The 19,754-nt window shown below is 37.9% G+C and overlaps 1 protein-coding gene across 1 annotated transcript; it reads left to right on the top strand.

Annotated features, from left to right (window-relative positions):
• Positions 1-286: 286 nt before the first annotated feature.
• LOC149841768 (WD repeat protein) lies at positions 287-19,536 on the top strand. The gene is made up of 8 exons (XM_089998683.1): positions 287-492; positions 579-948; positions 2,176-2,238; positions 2,377-2,513; positions 4,280-4,317; positions 4,461-4,509; positions 4,645-4,809; positions 19,173-19,536. The coding sequence occupies exons 1-8, from the start codon at positions 390-392 to the stop codon at positions 19,346-19,348; spliced, it is 1,101 nt and encodes a 366-aa protein (XP_089854809.1). The 5' UTR covers positions 287-389; the 3' UTR covers positions 19,349-19,536.
• The last annotated feature ends 218 nt before the right edge of the window (positions 19,537-19,754 follow it).

Consider the following 19,754-nt stretch of genomic DNA (forward strand, 5'->3'; position numbering starts at 1 on the left):
AATTTAGTACATTGGCGTTCAGGGCACTCCAAACTCTTAATCTCTAAACCATGACCATTCAAACGTAAGCAAAATCGCGTGGCGCTTATCATCACGAGCAGTAGTTGAAAAATGGACTCCAAACCCTTGGAGAAAGTTTTAAGTTTTAACTTAGCTCGTTAAAAACGCGTTATTTTCAAAAGAAGGGACGTTTGGTCGGCAAGCAGCGACGGATACGCTTTCAGTACGGGAACACATGATATAGCAAGAAAGCCCCGCGATTCAAAGATTTACAAATACAAAAACCCCTCCGTCCCAAACCCCTTTTCTGCCGCGTTTCTTCCAACGCCAAAAAACGAAAGAACGTTCTTCAGAAAATACCCTTTCTCGCGCTGGTAGCGGTTGCCAGAATGCGGGTCTCTGCGTGCTCTCCATCTTCTTCGTGCATTCCATTCGGCTACTCGGAGGCTCCCTCCGGATTTCCCTCTCAGAAACATCTAGGGTTTTGCTCAGGTGAGATCTCTGCAACCCAAAACCCGCCCCTGAAACGCAAGTTCTGTTACTCCAATCCGAATTTTAGCGGAATTCCTTTCTCACAGGTATTTCTAGGGTTCGAGTGAACCGATCGTATCCCTTCTTCTATCAGAAACTGAAGTTTGGACGAAATTCTTACGGCAATAGCACGGAGATCTCTCCATGGGACGAGATCTCCTTGAGTTTCGTTCTCACAGGCACTGCCAGGGTTCGAGTGAAGCGATCGGATCCGTTCTTCTTTCGGAAGCTGAAGTTTCGGCGAAATTATTGCAGCAGTAGCACGGAGGTCTCGTCATGGGACGAGAAACCCTACGAGCTCACGCCGACGGGAAAGAAGGTGTACCTCGATGAGCTTGACGTGGCGACTCTCCTCGATCAGCCGAAGGAGTTGATTCCGCTGGACCCGGCATCGTATAACCCTGCAGGATACATGTGGTGAGTTAATCGTGAAGTTTTTTCTTTGGCCTTTGGCAATGCGATTGTTTCTTTTCGTGCTAGGGTTTGTGTTATTCGAGCAATCGGCCCCTCATTTTCTTACTGTCTGCCAGTGTTTTTAATCTGATTGGTCAGTGTTCAGTTTGGTGAATATACATATCTTGAATGCATAAGAAGTGTGAATGTGAAAGTATAGCGATCTTCCGGCCTTGTCTCCAAAGGATGTGAGGTTCTTGTTTCGTTTCTAGATTGTCATTGATTTATTCGTCTCTGTGGGATATATCTGTGCAGTTAATAGTGAAGGCTTGCTTACGGGAATGCATGTGTTTCGTGCGTTTCTGCAGAAAGCCCCAGCTTCCCGTGCTGCTGTTTGCTACGCTTATTCCACAGGCCAAAGTATACTACATATGTTGGGGAGTGGGGACGGATGATATAGCTCGATGGTGTAGTCACACTTTCATGATCAAGGGGGCTCAAGTTCAAATACCACAGGGCCTATCCTCCAACTTGTTAAAAATGTGTGTGTGCGCACACGTTTGTGCGTGTGTGTATTACCATCAATAGTTATTTAAAAATGTTCATGCATCATGAACTGCATGGTTACTATTATAAGCAAGCCTTGTTTGCTCATGGATGAACACGCTTCTGAAAGTGATTTTTTTTTAAGTTGATACGGGAAAGCGTCTAGGAATAGTATCTTTAGTTATATAATGTTGAAGCTGTACCAGAGGAGCTTTTTACCTGTGCATTGCATAATTAGAAAGAACCTGAGATGTAATATGTTTAGTAGTCAGAGAGGAATCTAGAAAGTGGACAATTTTTAGCATATTGGAGAATAAGAACCTCGCTGGAGCTTGATGTTGCCTTTGATATTTGTTGGTCTTGCTGCATCAAGTTCTATGTGTTGCATTAAGTGATTATGCATATCGTTGTTCAAATTTATGTTGTAAGTTGCATAAGATAAATACTAAAAGTTGTAAGACATTTGTGTAGCTTTAGCTTTTATAAAGGTATTATACTATTTGTATATTTTGGATATCTTTTAGGTATTTTGATTATATTATCTCTTTTTGTGCAGGTTCTGTGGCATTTTTCCTTTTCTTATCGCAAGTAAAATGTGCACTTTGTGTGATTCCTTTGTCCATAGTTTTGTGCACTTTGTCTGATTCCTTTGTTCATAGTTTTGTGCTATTGTGTATATTATCATAACATCCATTTGCAATTTAGGAAGAAAATCAGAGACATTCCAGAGGATAGAAGGCATCGGTTACTCTACCTGCTGCGGCCAAGGTATTTACTTATCTTTCATTTATTTTAGTATTTTGCACTTTTTGTGAAAGTTTTGCTTCCGTCTACAATTGAGTTTGTGTTATGCAAAGAATTGGTGGTTGTGTTGATTAATCATGATTAATTGTTGAATTGTCACAGGCATGCGTCAAGGATGTGGGAAATGGCTGGAACACGCTATGGGGACCCAAAGTTGTTGAAGCAAAGTGCATCAGATTTTTTATCCTTACAAGATACGACAGTTCCAGTGGAATTTTGGAATTGCCGGACAGATGGAGGTATTGATTGAATATGAGCACAGTCAATTCATTGGGAGAATTTAGAATTTTATCAAATCAAGAAAAATATTGACAAACTATGTAAATGAAAAAATGGTGATAAATTCCAAGAAACAAATATTCTGATTATATCTGAACATTATCGTGTTAACTTGAGAATTATAGCATTTCATTTGCTTTTGTGGCTTTCTAAGGTCAATTTGCAAATAAGTTAACATGATAAATATAACTTATTACCTAACTTTGTTATGTTGATTTTTCATTCAGCAGGAGTAATTTGAAATTCTCTTTTTTTTTTTTCAATAACTAGTAAGTTTGTGGTTGCATCATAGTTCTATGTCAAGCATTTTTCAACCAAGTATAGCATAACATTTGGAGTTCAAGTGCGTCAGGCACTTGTGCACACACACAGACACTGATGAGTTGCAAATATACAAACTTCTCTCATTTAGCCATGTTATGGCTGGAAAACACAACCGGAAAACCATGATAAGAAAAGAACCAAGCTTCAATCATTTTCCAAATATCGTGCATGCGTGCATGGGTATGCACATTCACCACCGATATTGCTGGTTCTTTGAGTTTTTAAATATTATTGAAAAAAATTCTAAAATGTCTTATCACATTTTCCCATGAGATTTAAAAAACATTGAAATCTTTAAGAAATATAACTGTTAAAAAATATCATGAAAAAAGGACAATATACCCTCTTTCTCCAAAAAACTCTCCTCTTGAGCATAAAGAAAATTTTCTGATATATTCATGAGAAAATTCTTATTATCAATTCATATAAGAAATCTTCTTTTAATAACAATATTGGGTGATGAGGGTCAAATATGATAGCTGGAGTGTCTCACTATCTTAACTGAGAGATCCCAGGTTGGTGTGTTTGGTAAGCACCCAAACCCAATTAAATGCAATCCATCCCAACATGCACACACACACATGCATGCTTACAAACACACACAAAAGCTTCAGCCATTCATGTGCATTTGAACATTGGCTGAACTTTCGGTCCCTGCCATGTTTTCTTATCATGTCTGACAACTGTGGTGTGGCTGAGAACCACGGGCTTTACTAATATATACAATTGGCCATTTTGTGAAGTACAATCAAAATCATATCTCTAACCTTGTTTTTCTTGCATTTTGCAATTTCATAAAAAGGGAGTATCATTTTTCTTTTTTCTTTTTCCTTAAATTCAAGCCAATAACATGGGGCTACAAATCATCAATGTGAAAAAGCCAACAGTGGTTGGAGATTCCTATGTGAACCACTTGCATAGTTGCATCAGCTATCCATCTGAAAGTTGACCAAAATATTGTGGCTGTGTGCTTTAAGAGTTAATTGGTTTAGTCAACCCAAAGAAGTCATTTTCTAATTAACAAAATTATGACTCTTGATGTGTTGTATTTGGGACCATTTCCTTGCATATAAGAAAAGAATTTCTGCATGTCAATCACATGAAGGAGCGCAGTTCCTAGGATTTTGGATCATAAGACCCTGAAAAGTTGGCACTTGACTTATTATTTCTGGCTACAACTTTAATTGGAGGAATATGAGTAAGACAGATTATGCTCTTAGCTATTATAGCATGATTCTTAACTTATATAGTAGTTGATTTGGATGGTGAGTTGGGTGAAAAATGCATAGGCAATTCCTGCACACAAATAATATTTTGAGTACTGTCATCTAAATTAAACTCATTGTGCATCTTTTCTTCTGTTAATGTGTTTGTACTTATTCATGTTTATGTCTCTTCCTAGTTCCCATGCCTCTTTCTTGGATGAAGAGTTTCAATAAGGTGTGATATCTTTGTAATTGAGCTTTATCAATTTTGTATTTGTTCTCTTCTTCTTTGATGTAGTTTTATGGTTATGCTATGTTATTCTGCTTGTTGCTATTCAATGGTACACTAGAATTGACTGAGAAAATGTTGTGCAACAGGTCATGTTCCATGCCAAGGATAGGAATGTTTACGGAAGAATGTTCCCTTGTAAGTTGTCAGATATTTTTGTTTGGCATATATTAGTCTTCAATTTCTATTGATATAATTTGTTTTCTTGGTGCCCTTGTTATTAAGGTGAGTTACTTTATTGACTTTTATGCACTTAAACTGATTTATATCTAGGTGCACATATTTTGCAAAAAATTGCAAATTCGTGGTATCCGTGCTATTTTAAAGTGAGAGATGTCAAGGAGGTAATGCCAACAGAACAACCTTGTGATTTAGCTTATGAGTTTGGAGACGGGCTATTAGATGCACATCTTGTTCCAGAAGGTTTTCCAAACCCAGGTATGTTGACATCAATGTTGTGTGTTTTGGTGTCTTAAAGAAGTCAAGAGGATCCACAAGCTTTATTGTATTTTGTTGTATTCTATGCATTTCCTGCTTTACCCTGGGTGAAATATCCTTGCCTTTTTGATGTGTTAATTTGTTATACCGTCTAATTGATATATGCAATCATTCTGATAAGCTTGGTAGTGTGCTGGACCTGCTGGTGTTCTAGTAGTCTAGTAGCTTAAAAGTGAATTCTTGGAACTTTCACTTGTATGTGGCTCTTATGAAACTTTTTGCGAGAAATGCTCTCCAAAGATCTCTGATTTTCTGTTTGTACTTTAAAGCGTCTATTGTTTTCATAACATTTTCAATGTGGGCAGTTCATGTTATGTGAGTTAGTTTGATCATGTTGTTGCATCTAGGACTTTTATATGTATACTTTGATATCCAAATATTTTTTTTCCCTGAAAGAATATTCAAGGCAATTTATTTTCACATACTACAGATTATCTGAGGGTGAGCATGTGATATTTTTTATTTGGTTTCCTATTGATTTGTGAAGCTACTGCACTGAATCTAAAATGTTCACGTTCTGGACATCTTGGAATCTAAAATCCAGCATTGATTGTAGACAATTTGACCTTTGGGCTTGTCTCCTATCACATGGATGCGGGTACAGGATACAATTCGGATTTGCTTGGTACGATACGGCACTTTTAAAAAATTAGGATTTGGGAACATGGTCAGACATTTATTATATATATTTATATAATTATATAATATATATTATCCATTAATTTTTTTAGATTATATTTATAACTTATAAGCATATTTTTACCGTGTGGGACACCATGCCAGGCATGTCAGACACCATGTCAGATACTGTGTCAGACACCGTATCTGTGTGTCAGACATGTGTCATGTATCGTGTCAGCGTGTTGGACACATATATTATATATATCTGCATGTCAGATATTCTGCCGTTATCGCCTTGTGCGATTATTGATTATAAGTTTCTCTGAATTTTTGGCTGCACTTGTTTTCCATGTCTTAGACCATATAAAAGACATAAGTTGAATTATAAATCTGAAAAGTGTGTTTTTATAGGTTATGTTCCCCGTCATCATGGTTATTACTGTTTGAATTTAAAGATTGAAAGAATGTTTTTTTCTCGTCATGTGATTTTTGATGAGAAGAGCTTCCCTTTTAATGAAGAGAGAGGAGCTCGCCGCTTGGATCAAAGAAATCTTCAGTCTCAAAGCCTCACTATCATTAGCCCTTCAATTACCTTAGTTCGGCCTTTACCTAACCGGAATGAGTCTCATTGATGCCATCCCTAGTGAAGAAAAAAATAGCATGTCCCAAGCCAACATGCCTCAACCAGCCAGCCTTGTTATTGAATCCAATTCTTCTAGTCAATCCTTTTCACGAACTAGTAGTCCAACCAGCTCTCACCATTCAGACCAGTCTATTCGTATTCCTGTGGTCCAACTAGTTAGGACTCATTGTAATGAAGTGCCGAATAAGAGGAGCGATATCTTCAAGAGTAAGCTAAAAAGCACTTACATACACAAATAGCCACTAATGGGCAAGATTACAACAAACCCACAAAAGTGGCAAAACACCCAAAAGAAGAGGAAAAAATATATTCCACTCAAGAATGCTTCAAAGAAGCTTACCATACAATGGGGAAAACCCATTTATTTATAGGCACAAGGAGAGGACCCTTGGAAAGGCTCCTAAGGGACGTTGGAGCCCTTCCAACGGTCACAAATGTGTGATCGTTGGAGTCTCCAACGTCCCTTAAGGGGGGCTTTTCCAAGGTAAAAAGAAAAAGGAGAAAGGAAAAAGGAAAAAGAAAGAAAAGAAAAGAAAAAGAAAGAAAAGAAAAGAAAAAGAAAGTGTAAAAATATACATGTGGCGTGAAATAGAAAAATGATTGTTTTACCCCTAGTGGGTATTACAAAGGGAATACATATATTTATATATGTAGATAGACACATATGTCACACAGACTCGGTAGGGGGTTGACGCACCCGCGTCGACACGTTCTAACACAGGTGCGGCTTCGGACACGGGGCAGACTCGGTCAACATGTGTCAGACTCGGTCAACGCACTTGGGCCGAGTCCGTCTACTTTATAAACTCGGTCAACTTTGATTGAGTCTATATTCGTCCATTTTTAGGGCAAAAAATAAAACAAATCATTTTTTATGCTTTTTTAAATATATATATATATATAGCCAGACTGGGCACAGTCACATGGCCAGTGCTATCTTATTAATTTATTGTTTTATATATATATATATATATATATATATATATATATATATATATATATATATATATATATATATATATATATATATAGTCGAGTCCCCGTGTCCAAAATTTTTGAAATTGCGCCGCACCCGCACCCATGTGACATAGATAGATACATAGACATATATATGTAAAGTATATATGTGTATGTGTCATAATCTCTCTCTCTCTCTCTCTCTATATATATATATATATATATATATGTCACATGGGTGCGGGGGTGCGGCAGGGGCAAAAATGTAAATATATATATATATATATATATATATATATATAAGGGGGGTCCGGGGGTTATCCTATTGCATCCAATTTTGAAAAAAAAAGCAGTTTGCAATTGAGCAAGCTGAGTGTGGTTCATTCAACTCATGCTTGTCATGAGCTCAATCTTGATCGGATTGCTGGAGTTATAAGCAGAGTTTGAACACCCCAAGCTGGGTTGTTTATGAACACTGGTTGCTGATAATAGTGACGTTATGTGGGCTATCAGCTTGGGTCCTTTGCACAATAAATGGTGGTGATTAGGGCTGTTAAGGGGAGTAATATGCAGGCGGGATTTGGGTCATTATTTTTGTCATGTACCTAACCCGATCCAAGTATAAAATGCATTATTTATAATAAAAAATCTGAAATTATGCAGGTCTGAATCTGGAATTCCACTTTTGTAACCCGATAAAACCCGAACCTGAACTCGAGCCTGTGATTTGTTATTTGGGGGGGGGGTCAGATATACCCTAATGGGTCATGTACTAGACCCGTTGACAGCCCTAGATGAAGAGAACGAACGGGTGATGATCTCATAACACCGATTTGGCAAATCAACGATCTACTCAATCGCAGTTAAATGCAAATAATTAAAGTTTAAGCTGCTTTTGTAAATGTTAGATAAGTTTTGGGTTTATTGAATTTACTTTAGAAAAAACCCGATAAATTTACTGAAAAAAAACTGGAATAAATAAAGAACGAAATATCCGCTCCCGTCTTCCCGCAAATTTTCCTCTCTCTCTCTCTCATCGATGCATCCCCAAACCCTAAGATTTTCGATCGCGGAGAGCCCCATTCCGGTCGACAATCATCTCCGCTTCTATCCATCTTCCCGATTTCGCGTTTTCCCGGTTTTTTCAGGACCGATTTCGCGAAATCCCCCGGTTTCCCATGCATCAAGCATGGGCTTCCCGCGATCAGGAACTGCGAAGATCTCGACTCCGCCACCCCGAAGAGGATCAACTCCGACCGTCAGCAATCGACGGGAGCTCGCGAAGCCAGCGACTTCGAGGCGAAGAACGTCTACATCACGACGCTCGGGAACGTCTACGTCGACATCGTCCTCGGTGTGCCCAGCTTGCCACCCGCTTCTGCCAAGAATGGACCAAAATGACCCTAGGTGCGGTCAACGCACCCAGGGTCGGGTTGACCGCAACCGCACTCGAACCCGTGTCGAGTCGCGTCGACGCGGGTGCGGCACCCTGCTAGCCGAATCCCTGTGACATATATATATATATATATATATTAACACCTCCCCTCAAACACATGGGGAGATCACCGAGAGTTTGCTAAGAAGAAAGTAAAACGAGGCGATGACAATGCTTTGGTGAAGAAGTCCGCCAATTGGTATTCAGTAAGAACATATGGAAGTTGAATGGTGCCCTGTAGAAACTCATCATGAACATAATGGCAGTCCATCTCTATGTGCTTTGTTCGTTCATGGAAGGTGTGGTTGCTGGCAATATAAATAGAACTCTTGTTGTCACAACACAACTTCGAAGGAGTTGAGAAGGAGACACCCATATCTTTAAGCAAACTTTTCAACCATATAATCTCAGTGGTGGTAGTGGCCATCACACGATACTCCACTTCGGTAGAAGAGAGAGATACTTTTTGTTGTTTCTTACACCTCCATGAAATAAGTGACTCTTCAAGAACTACAATAACCTATTGTGGAAATACGATCATCGGGGTTATCCCCCCAATCAGAGTCAGTATAAGCAAGTAAAGAAAGAGGTGAAGAGGAGGGTAAGCATAATCTTTTAGTTATGGTACTTTTCAAATATCTGATAATCCTCATAACTGCGGCCATGTGAATGGTAGAAGGGGCAGTCTGAAATTGGCTTGCACTATGAACCACATGAGAAATATCGGGCATGGTGATAAAAAAATGTTAGTGACCCAATTAACTGACGATAAGGAGTGAGATCTGCTAAAGGAGTGCCATCACTGGCTCTCATTTGGGCGTTGATCACTTCTGGAGTCTCCACCTTTTTGTCATCTGTTAGCCCAGACCGAATAACGACGTCGGAGGCAAGCTTCATTTGAGAGAAGACATACCCCTTGAGGGAGTATGCAACTTCAATTCCTAAAAAATACCTTAGAAAACCAAGGTCAGACATATCAAAATTTTCTTTTAAAACATTTTTAATAAATTCAATACCCTTTTTATCATTACTTGTGATGATCATGTCATCCACATATAGTAGCAAAATTTTTATGTATTTATCAGATTTTTTAACAAACAAAGCAGTATCAGTATAACAAGAAGAAAAACCATTATCGAGAACTACTTTGCTAAAGTGATCATACCAAACTTTTGATGCTTGTTTAAGATCGTAAAGAGCTTTGTTTAACTTTAGGATATTTCCTTGTCCAATTTCAAGACCTGGCGGAGGATCCATAAGGACTTTTTCACATAGAGTACCATTTAAAAAGACATTTTTAACATCAAGTTGATATATCGGCCATTGTTTAATAGAAGCTAAGACAATTAAAGTTCACACACTAGTCATTCTAGCTACTGAGGCAAATGTTTCTTCATAATCAATCTCATATTCTTGGGCGTAGCCTTTTGCAACCAACCGAGCTTTGTATCTTTTTAGAGATCCATCACATTTGGTTTTAGCTTTATAAACTCATCTACACCTAATTGTCTTTTTTCCAAATGGTTGGCGAATAATGCTCCAAGTTTGGGCTTTGTTGAGAGCCTCTAATTCAATTTTCATAGCTTCAATCCAATGAGGATAATCCTTAGCTTCTTTAAATGAGGCAGGCTCATGATAGGAGTGTATCAACATGAGACACATCCTATAGTTAGGTAAAAACGATTTATAAGACAAATTTTTGTAATGGCCTACTATTACGAGAGAATCTGTTAAGTTGATTGTCTTCAACTGATTCTTCTAAAGAGAAATCTTGGGAATATCTTTCAAGGGCAGATTGATGTTCATTTCCTAACCGCCGAGTATATATATTAATATCATTAAGGTTCTCATTTTGAGAATCATCATTATGTTGTGGCATATCATTATGATGTAAAACGCTATCACAAGAATTATCGCAAATAATTGTATCTTGGGACTTAGTTCTAGGAGCTAAGTCAAATAAGAAGGAATAATCAATGTCTTCTTTAGATATGTGAATATCAAAACCATTTTGTTATTCAAGAAAGTTTACATTTCTTGACATATAGAGTTTATTGTTTTGTATATCATAATACCTATAGCCTTTTTTATTTTCACCATAGCCAATGAACACACATTCAAGAACTTTTGGTGATAATTTGTCTTGTCCTTGAACATGCACAAAGCATTTACATCCAAAGATCCTTAGTCTATTAAAATCTGGAGTAATTTTGAATAATTTTTGAAATGGTGATACATTTTTTAAAGAAGAGGAGGGCATACGATTTATAAGATATGTTGTGGTAAGAAGTGCTTCGGCCCAAAAATTCTTAGAAACATTTTTAGAGATAGATAAGAAGTGTTTTTGTGGTTTCAATTAAATGTCTATGTTTTCTTTCTGCAAGACCATTTTGTTGTGGAGTCTTAGGACAAGATCATTGATGTAGGATTCTATTTAATTTGAGGTAATTTTAAAATTTTTTAGACATGTATTCACCTCCCGAATCGGATCTAAGTATGACTATAATGTTTTAAAATTGATTTTGAATAAGAACATGGAATTCTTTAAAATTAGTTAAGACATCGGATTTGTTTTTAATGATATATACCCATGTATATCTAGTAAAGTCATCAATAAAAACAACGTAGTAAGAGTAGCCTCCTTTGGACATAACGGGTGCCGGTCCCCATACATCGGAATGCACAAGTTCCAAAGGTCTTTTTGACACAAAATTACTATGCGAATACGGAAGCGAATGAATTTTTCTAAGAATACAATCATTGCATGTAAATGTATTTATATTACAAAATTTTTCCAAGAAAGGAAAGAGATACAACTTGGAGATACTAGGATGTCCAAGCTTGTTGTGCCAAGTCTCAATATCTTTAGATTAAACATGATTACAAAAAGATTTGGATGGCAAAGACAAAAAATTCATATAATAAAGATCCACTCTTCTATGGCCTTGCCCAATCCGCTTTCTGGACCGGAGATTCTGCACATAACAATGGATAGGTGAAAAAGAGACATTACATTCAAAATCGGTAATTTGATAAACGAAAAAAAGATTTAGGTTAAGTTTTGAAATAATTCGTATTTTGGGAACAAAAAATTCTTTGTTTTGATCATAAGTTTTCTCAAGATTTCCAATGCCTTCAACATCTAAAGATGTTCCATCGGCGGTGAAAATATATGATTTGAATTTATTGAGACTTGGTTTTGACAAAAGTGATGCATTCGGGGTCTTATGAAAGGAGGCACCCGAGTCAAGAATCCAAGAGGTCATACCTGGAAAGGATGAGATGGCGGCACCAAAAGTGGAAGGTGTAGAGGACGATGCAGAGGAGTTCATCTTTATGAATTGTTGTAGAGTTTCGGTAAGTTGAGCGATAGACTCCTTTATGTCTCCATCTTTCTTTGAATCTTTATTGGTGTTTGGAGGAATTTCCCCAACGGAAGCCACCTTCTTCTTGAACTTGGGGCAATCCGGACGAATATGACCCGGTTCATTACAATTATGACAAATAATTTTTCTTCCTCCACCACCATTGTATTTTGAAAAATGGGGTGGTTTATATGGTCTTACATTGTTGCCGAGTCTAGACACGACATAAATTTCATCAACATCTCTTTTCAAGGCCAAATGAGTCCCTTCTTGACATAAATTGGCCAAAATGTCACTTAAAGGAGTAGAGGCCCTATGAAGGAGGGATCCTCTTAGTTGCTCAAATTCGGGACGAAGCACATGAATAAATTGGAAAAAAATTTCTTTTTCCATTTGCTCTTGCCTCGTGGCAATAGCACTACCTTTCCATTGTGGTTCGAGAAGAACAAGTTCGTCTCATAAAGAAGGCAGGGCACTATAATAGTCCCTAATACTCATATCACCTTGCTTGATTTCTCTTACTTTTTCTTGTAGGAAGAAATGTCTAGCAAAGTCTCTTTGAGTGTACATGCCTTTCATAAAGAACTAAGCTTCATTGGCCTTTTTGAACTTTGCTAGATTTGCACACATTTTTAATTCAACATTATTCACGAACCATGCTAAAATTTTAGCATGCTCACTTTCCCAATCTTCCATTTTTGAAGAGAAGTCAAGAATGACTTTCTCTTTTTCTTCTTCATTCAATGCTTTTTTTTCATTGCCTTCAAACTTGGTTAATTTCAATTGTGCTTCCGGGATGGTCCCACACACATAACCCTAAAGTTTTTACCTTTGAGGTTATTTTCCACAGCGGCCACCCACATACGATAATTGGTCCCATTTAATTTAAATGAGAGGTCGATTTTGGCATCCTTGTTGGCCATTTATAAAAAAAGGAGTTTGAAAGCAAGAGAGAGGAGATATATTACTTGACAAGAGATGATCCGATAAAGCTTTCACAACCAAGGATCTGATACCATGTAATGAAGTGCCGAATAAGAGGAGCGATATCTTCAAGAGTAAGCGAGAGAGCACGCATATACATAAATAGCCACTAATGGGCAAAATTACAACAAACCCACAAAAGTGGCAAAACACCCAAAAGAAGAGGAAAAAATATATTTCACTCAAGAATGCTTCAAAGAAGCTTACCATACAATGGGGAAAACCCCTTTATTTATAGGCACAAGCAGAGGACCCTTGGAAGGGCTCCTAAGGGACATTGGAGCCCTTCCAACGGTCACAAATGTGACCGTTGGAGTCTCCAATGTCCCTTAAGGGGGGGGGGGGGGCTTTTTCAAGGTAAAAAGAAAAAGGAAAAAGGAAAAAATAAAAAGGAAAAGAAAAAGAAAGTGTAAAAATATACATGTGGCGTGAAATAAAAAATGACTGTTTTACCCCTAGTGGGTATTACAAAGGTAATACATATATTTATATATGTAGATAGACATATATACGTAAAGTATATATGTGTATGTGTCATAATCTATATATAAATATATATAGCATATTTTAAAACTCATCACATGATAACCCAATACCAAGATGGCAATTTAAAGCCCAAAGTCTATACTTCCACCAAATACCCTATAGCCGAAGGCTTGCTTGTTGTACTAACCTTGGACAATGAAAACATCACTTTTAGAGAAGCTTGTCAAGATCCCAAGTGTTGAGCTATCATGCAAAGTCAATATGATGCTCTTATAGAAAACCAGACATGTGTTCTTGTTCCAGCCCAGAAGAATAAACATGCTGTGGGCTGCAAGTGGATCTTCAAGATCAAACCTATGTCACATGGGTGCGGGTGCGACATGGGTGCGGCGCAATTTCAAAAATTTTGGACACGGGGACTCAGCTATATATATTTATATATATTTTTAAAAAAAGTGCACAGTCTGTGACTATGCACACAACACAGTCTGACTGTGCACTGTGGCACAACATAGTCCGTGTCTATGCACTGTGACTGTGCACACAACACAGTTATATATATATATATAATCGATATTTTTAGTTTTTGCCCTAAAAAATAGATGAATATAGACTCGGTCAATGTTGACCGAGTCCAAAACGTGGACGGACTCGGCTCCGGTGCGTTGACCGGATCTGACTCTTCGTTGACCGTGCCTGCCCCGTGTCTGAAGCTGCACCCGTGTCGGGGCATGTCGACGCGGGTGCGTCACCACCCTAGCCGAGTCTGTGTGACATAGGATCAAACACAAGGCAGATGACTCTATAGAGCGATATAAAGCTCGGTTGTTTGCCAAAGTCTATCATCAAAAGGAGGGGTTGACCATTTTGAGACTTTTAGTCTTGTTGTTAAACCCACAACCATTCAAATGGTTCTATATATTGTTGTTGCTAGAGGTTGGCAAATAAAGCAATTGGATGTTCAAAATACTTTCTTGTGTGGGTATTTATATGAGGAAGTTTACATGGATCAACCTTCGGGTTCAAAGATCGAGAGAAACCACATGTGTGCAAGTTGCAAAGGTCAATGCACGGTCTAAAGTAGGCTCCACAAGCTTGGTTCTCTCGTTTGAATGAATTTATTTAGTCTCTGGGTTTCATTGGTGCTAAATCTGACATGTCTTTTTGTTTTTGAAAAGGAATTTTGGTATATATGCTCATATATGTGGATGATATCATTATTATAGGAAACTCAAACCACTTTATTTCAAATCTCATAAAGAAACTTGGTTCTTAATTTGACTTGAAAGATTTGGGAAGTCCACATTATTTTCTGGGTATCGAAGTCCAACCTTCAAAAACCGTCTTGCTTCTATCTCAAAGGAAGAATATCTTCGAGCTTCTAAAACATGCTGGGATGATTGGTGCTAAACCAATTAAGACTCTGGTTATATCACCTCTTTTGATAGCTAATGCTGGGACCAAATTTGAAGACCCAACACCAAAGTTGTTAAATGCGATGAGGCGAAGCGAGGCGTTGAGCCTGTTATGAAGCGAGGCGTAAGCCTCGAGGCATTGAAGCGTAAGCTTCATGATCAAAATAATAAAATATATAATATTAATAAAATAATGAATTTTTATTAATAATTTTACCGTAAAACATAGATGATAAACGGTGCAGGCCTTTTTTCTTATTTTTTCTATTTCCTTTTTTCCTTTTACTTTTCTTTTTTTTTTCTTTTTCCACCCTCTCTTATAAACGGTGCAGGCCCTTTGGTTTCCCCCTTTTACGAAAGGGAAAACTGAGAGAAGATGGAAGGTCGGGGGGCCAACGTCGTCCTCATCTTCGGCACCATCGATAGGCTCGACCTGCCCCTCTTTAGAACCACCGGCATGGGATGTCCGGTGGGTGGAGGTTCGACGGAGAAACAACTTCTGATCATCGATTCAATCTATCGTTCTTGCCCTAATTCGCATCTCCAATCAATGATGGACGCCACTTCCTTGCTCTCCTGCTTGGAAAATCTCAAAATCAAAAACCTTCGTCGGGACTTCACCGCCTTCTTTCAGCATCTCCTGCAACACCAGAAGGAGAAGCAGCAGAAGAAGAAAAAGGGGTTTTCCTGCAGAGCGCCTTCTGTTTCAGAACTCGCTCGCCGTCTTCCTCGAAGTTGGAGATTGTAGAGCTCAGCAAAAATCGTAAGATTTTTGGGGATTTCGTGAGGGATTTCCTTTTTTGGCATTCTTTTTTAGTTTAAATTTGCAATTTTTTTTCGTTACGTAGGCAGAGCGCCTTCTGTATAAGAAGATTCAAAACTCACTCGTCGTCTTCCTTAGAGTTGGAGATTGCAGAGCTCAGCAAAAATCGTAAGATTTTTGAGGATTTTTAGTGTTTCGTGAGGCAGATTTCCTTTTCTGGCGTTATTTTTTAGTTTAATAGAGAATTTGCGTTATTTTTCTTTTTTGTTACGTAGGCAGAGTGCCTTCTGTATCAGAATTCGCTCTTCGTCGTCCTCAGAGTTGGAAGTTGCAAAGCTCAGCAAAAATTGGTATGATTTTTGGGGATTTTATACTGTCTCGTGAGGCAGATTTCCTTTTTTGGCGTTTTTTTTGAGTTTAGCAGAGAATTTGCGTTATTTTTTTTCATTGTTGAGCTCTGCGTGGAGGCCGGGCCTGGTGACGCTGATGCTTACGCCTTAGAAGCGAAGCGCTTCTCGATGCGAGGCGCACGCTTCACCCATGTGAAGCGTGCGCTTCAAGACTCAGACGCTTCACTATAAGGCCTCAGTACCTTCAGCGTGCGCTTCGCCTCTGAAGCGTACGCTTCAGGTACTGAGGCGTTCGCCTCTCACAACACTGCCCAACACTCTATAGAAGTGTTGTGGGAGCTCTTCAATATGCCACTATGATACACCCAAATATTTCTTTTGCAGTCAACAAGGTGTGCCAATACATGCATGAACCAACTAGTGTGCATTGGAGGCAGTGAAGCGAATACTGCGTTATCTTAAAGGGACATTGGATTATTGCTTTTGTATTAGTTCCTTTGGTGATCAATTAATCAATGCTTTCTTTGATGCAAACTGGGCAGGGTGTCCAGATAATAGGAAGTCCACTGGTGGTTTTGCTGTTTTCTATGGACCAAATCTTATATCTTGGAGTTATCAGAAGCAGGCCACAATGTCAAGGTATAGCAGAAAATCTGAATATCGTGCTCTTGCAAATACTGCTGCAGAAGTTTTTGTGTATTCAGAATCTTCTAGGAGAGCTCAAAATAAAGTTGTTACAAATTCCTACGCTATGGTGTGACAATTTGGGTGTTTCTTATCTTTCAGCCAATCTAGTTAATCACAATAGAAGTAAACACATTGAGATAAATGTGCACTTCATCCGTGATCATGTGGCCAGAAAGAAAATTCAAGTAAAGCATATATCCTCAAAAGAGCAGGTTGCCGATGGACTCACCAAACCTCCTGGTTCAGATCATTTCAAGTTTAAGTTCAACATTCAACCTATGACAGTGAACTTGAGGGGGGCTGTTAGAGAACCAATCCCTCTGGTAAGAGGAGATGTGGATCCTAATCCAAGGCAGCTCAAGTAGAAAACTGAAACAAGTTCCTTAATGATCAAGGATCCTTGTCTCAACGTGAAGAAGGAAAGAAGGATGCTTGCCATGCATTAAGGCTATCTGATAGGCTGAATAGATCTCCTAATGGGAGAGAAAATATTAGGAGATAAGAATGTATTTGAGAAAGATCTTGGAAAGTCCACAAATAGTGGAGCACTTCAATCATGTAATGGGGTTAAATAAATAAATAAATACATAAATAAATAAATGAATAAATATATATATATATATATATATATATATATATATATATATATATATATATAAACCTCCTCTCCTCTCTCAAGATATAGAGAGACAAAGAGAGTTCGTCCATGGACGCAGGTCTTAACGACTGAACCACATAAATTTTCTTGTGTGGTTATTTGATTTTCTGTTCTCTTCACCCTGCGTGGTTACCAATATCCTGCTTTTATTGCTTTGTGTGATTATTGGTTTTCTGTTCTCGTGAGAAACATCACCTTGCAAGGTTACCAATATTTTGCTGTTATCGTCTTGTGCGATTATCGATTTTCTGTTCTCGTGTGAACATCAAAATCTTTTAGATGATGTAAGCCGAAGATCTTAGAGAGATTGGTAATTGGTTGAAGTCTGGGGCTAATTGCTCTACCTATTTGAGGATATACTGATGTGTAATGCTTCCTACCACATTGTACAGGCGTGCTGTGCTTGCTACTTGGCATATGAATATGATATCCCCTTATGCTTTCAACTTTAAAATCAAACATTTTTATTATGAAAATTATTAAAGATAAACCAACATATGGGAGCTTTGCTCAAAGATAAACCAACATATGAGTTTCTCAAACTAGGGTCATGGTTTCTAAAACTGCAGAGTGCCTTCTGACATTTATGTGCACATAATGTTTTTTTTCTCTTGTTCTCGAAAGGTTCGTAAACGTAAAAGTTGATATTTCACAGTTTGGTCATCTAGCAGCTAATGTAAGCCACCAAAATCTGAATCAAGTAGAAAAGATTATGAAAGGGAAAAAAAGAAAAGAAAACACTAACCTTAGATATGTGAGATATAGGTATTAGTACCAAAAGAGAAATTGTAGTAATAAGACAACAGAATCACATAAACATATTTGACAAATATCTAAAGAGTGAAACACCCTAGCAATCCCTAAATGGAACTCTTCATCGAAATCACATTGAAAGGTGTAATTTTTTTTGGAAATGTACAAATAAGAATCCCCTTACATGATTTCTTTTTTTCATAGATAAATATAAGATCTATGGAGCAATTACATAGAAATACATTTTGTGCAACAACTCTAACTATTTTATAGGAAAGACTCTCATGATCATGAATGGTTCTTATCTGGGGTTGCTAATCCCAAGTTTGTCTATGAAGAGTTGATCTAATTGTATTAGTGTCTACAGTTGATTTCTTTTGTGTAATACTAATTGATAGGATGTCATTGGTAAGTGCTAGAGGATCTCATAGATTGGAACCCATGGTTATGGACTAGATAGAATCTCCTAATATATGAAAGAAGAAAAATTGCTTTTGTTGTTGTGGAATAAGAAGCCTTCTTATCTTAATACATGTATTTGATTTATTTGGAGCTATTAGAGTGGGATCCACTTTGAGGAAGGCCTCTTCCTTATCTTTATTACATTTGGGGGGTAGGAAAATCATGATCAGTATAACAGATGCAAAGCTATTGAACTAGGGTAGGCCTTCTGTCGAAATGGAATGACCTTACTATTTATCGATAATAGTTACAGTGCATCTGGTCCAAATCAGCACATTTGTGTTTTATTCCCTGTAACTCTTCCTCAGCCAGGCTTAGGCTGAATACCAGAGCAAGTCTTCGTACCATAACCGAAAGTGCATTCTTCGTCATTACATTAACATTAATATGCTTGCTCGCAGCAATTGTGGCTTCTTAGTTTTTGTTTCAAGAATGATATCCCTGTTTAGTTGCTAACTTGCTTCATTAGTCCAGCATGATACTTGGATCCAGCATTATGCTAAGCATACTCCTCTAAAAGGTGAATGGCTTGCAGCATGTTTCCTAGAGAACATAAACTTGTTTGGGCTAGCTGTTTCACTGCCAATTGGCGGAGTCAGTAATATGTTGTCAGTATCAGAAATTGTATATCTGACTCTCTTTTTAAAGGTTGTTTACTCTTTCTTTTTAAATTGACTTTATGTTGATTGCTACGTGCTGTTTATTGTATTATTTTCTTTTGCAGAAAAACACTCTTGGCCATTGAATGACCAAATAGTTATATATGTCCGGCATGCTGGACCAGGAGTCATGGTGGGTCAGGCATGGCAAGAGGGAAAGATCTTGGAACAAGTTCCTAGAAAGTTCTGTGGGGAGATTTTAATGGTGAAAGATTATTATATTGTCCCTGACACTCCATGAAGTACTGATACATGCGTCACTGTCTGATGATCCTTTGAAAAGTGATGAATTTTGGTGAGTCTCTTTCCCATGAAGATTAAATCTTCTCTGGGTTGTGTATGTGCAGGCTGTATCCAGAGTAGATTCTGCTTGTCAAAATTTAGTGAGTTTATTATCGTTGAATGCAAATTCATGAAGTGCAAGTATAAGGTCTAAGCTAGTCAACTGATATTTGGTCATCAACCAATATGAATAAAATCTTGCCGGCTAAAAACACCCTGATCAAGGTTCATGATCACAGAAAGACAAAAAATAAAACCATGGACACAAAAAGTTAGGGTAGAGGTGAAATGCCTTGCACGATAGTAGTTTGAGTTGGGCCATAACTAGAATAGGACAGAAGTACTGATACATGCCTTGCAAGGTT

This window comes from Nuphar pumila, chromosome 3 (genome assembly GCF_984573655.1).
Source record: "Nuphar pumila chromosome 3, dmNupPumi1.hap1.1, whole genome shotgun sequence".
Taxonomy (NCBI): Eukaryota; Viridiplantae; Streptophyta; class Magnoliopsida; order Nymphaeales; family Nymphaeaceae; genus Nuphar; species Nuphar pumila.

Excerpts from the sequence above, each read along its gene's own strand:
- LOC149841768 (XM_089998683.1), top strand. The coding sequence starts at position 390 with ATGCGGGTCTCTGCGTGCTCTCCATCTTCTTCGTGCATTCCATTCGGC. Across the intron at positions 493-578 it reads ACATCTAGGGTTTTGCTCAG|GTATTTCTAGGGTTCGAGTG; the intron begins GTGAGATCTCTG and ends CCTTTCTCACAG. Across the intron at positions 4,318-4,460 it reads GGATGAAGAGTTTCAATAAG|GTCATGTTCCATGCCAAGGA; the intron begins GTGTGATATCTT and ends GTTGTGCAACAG.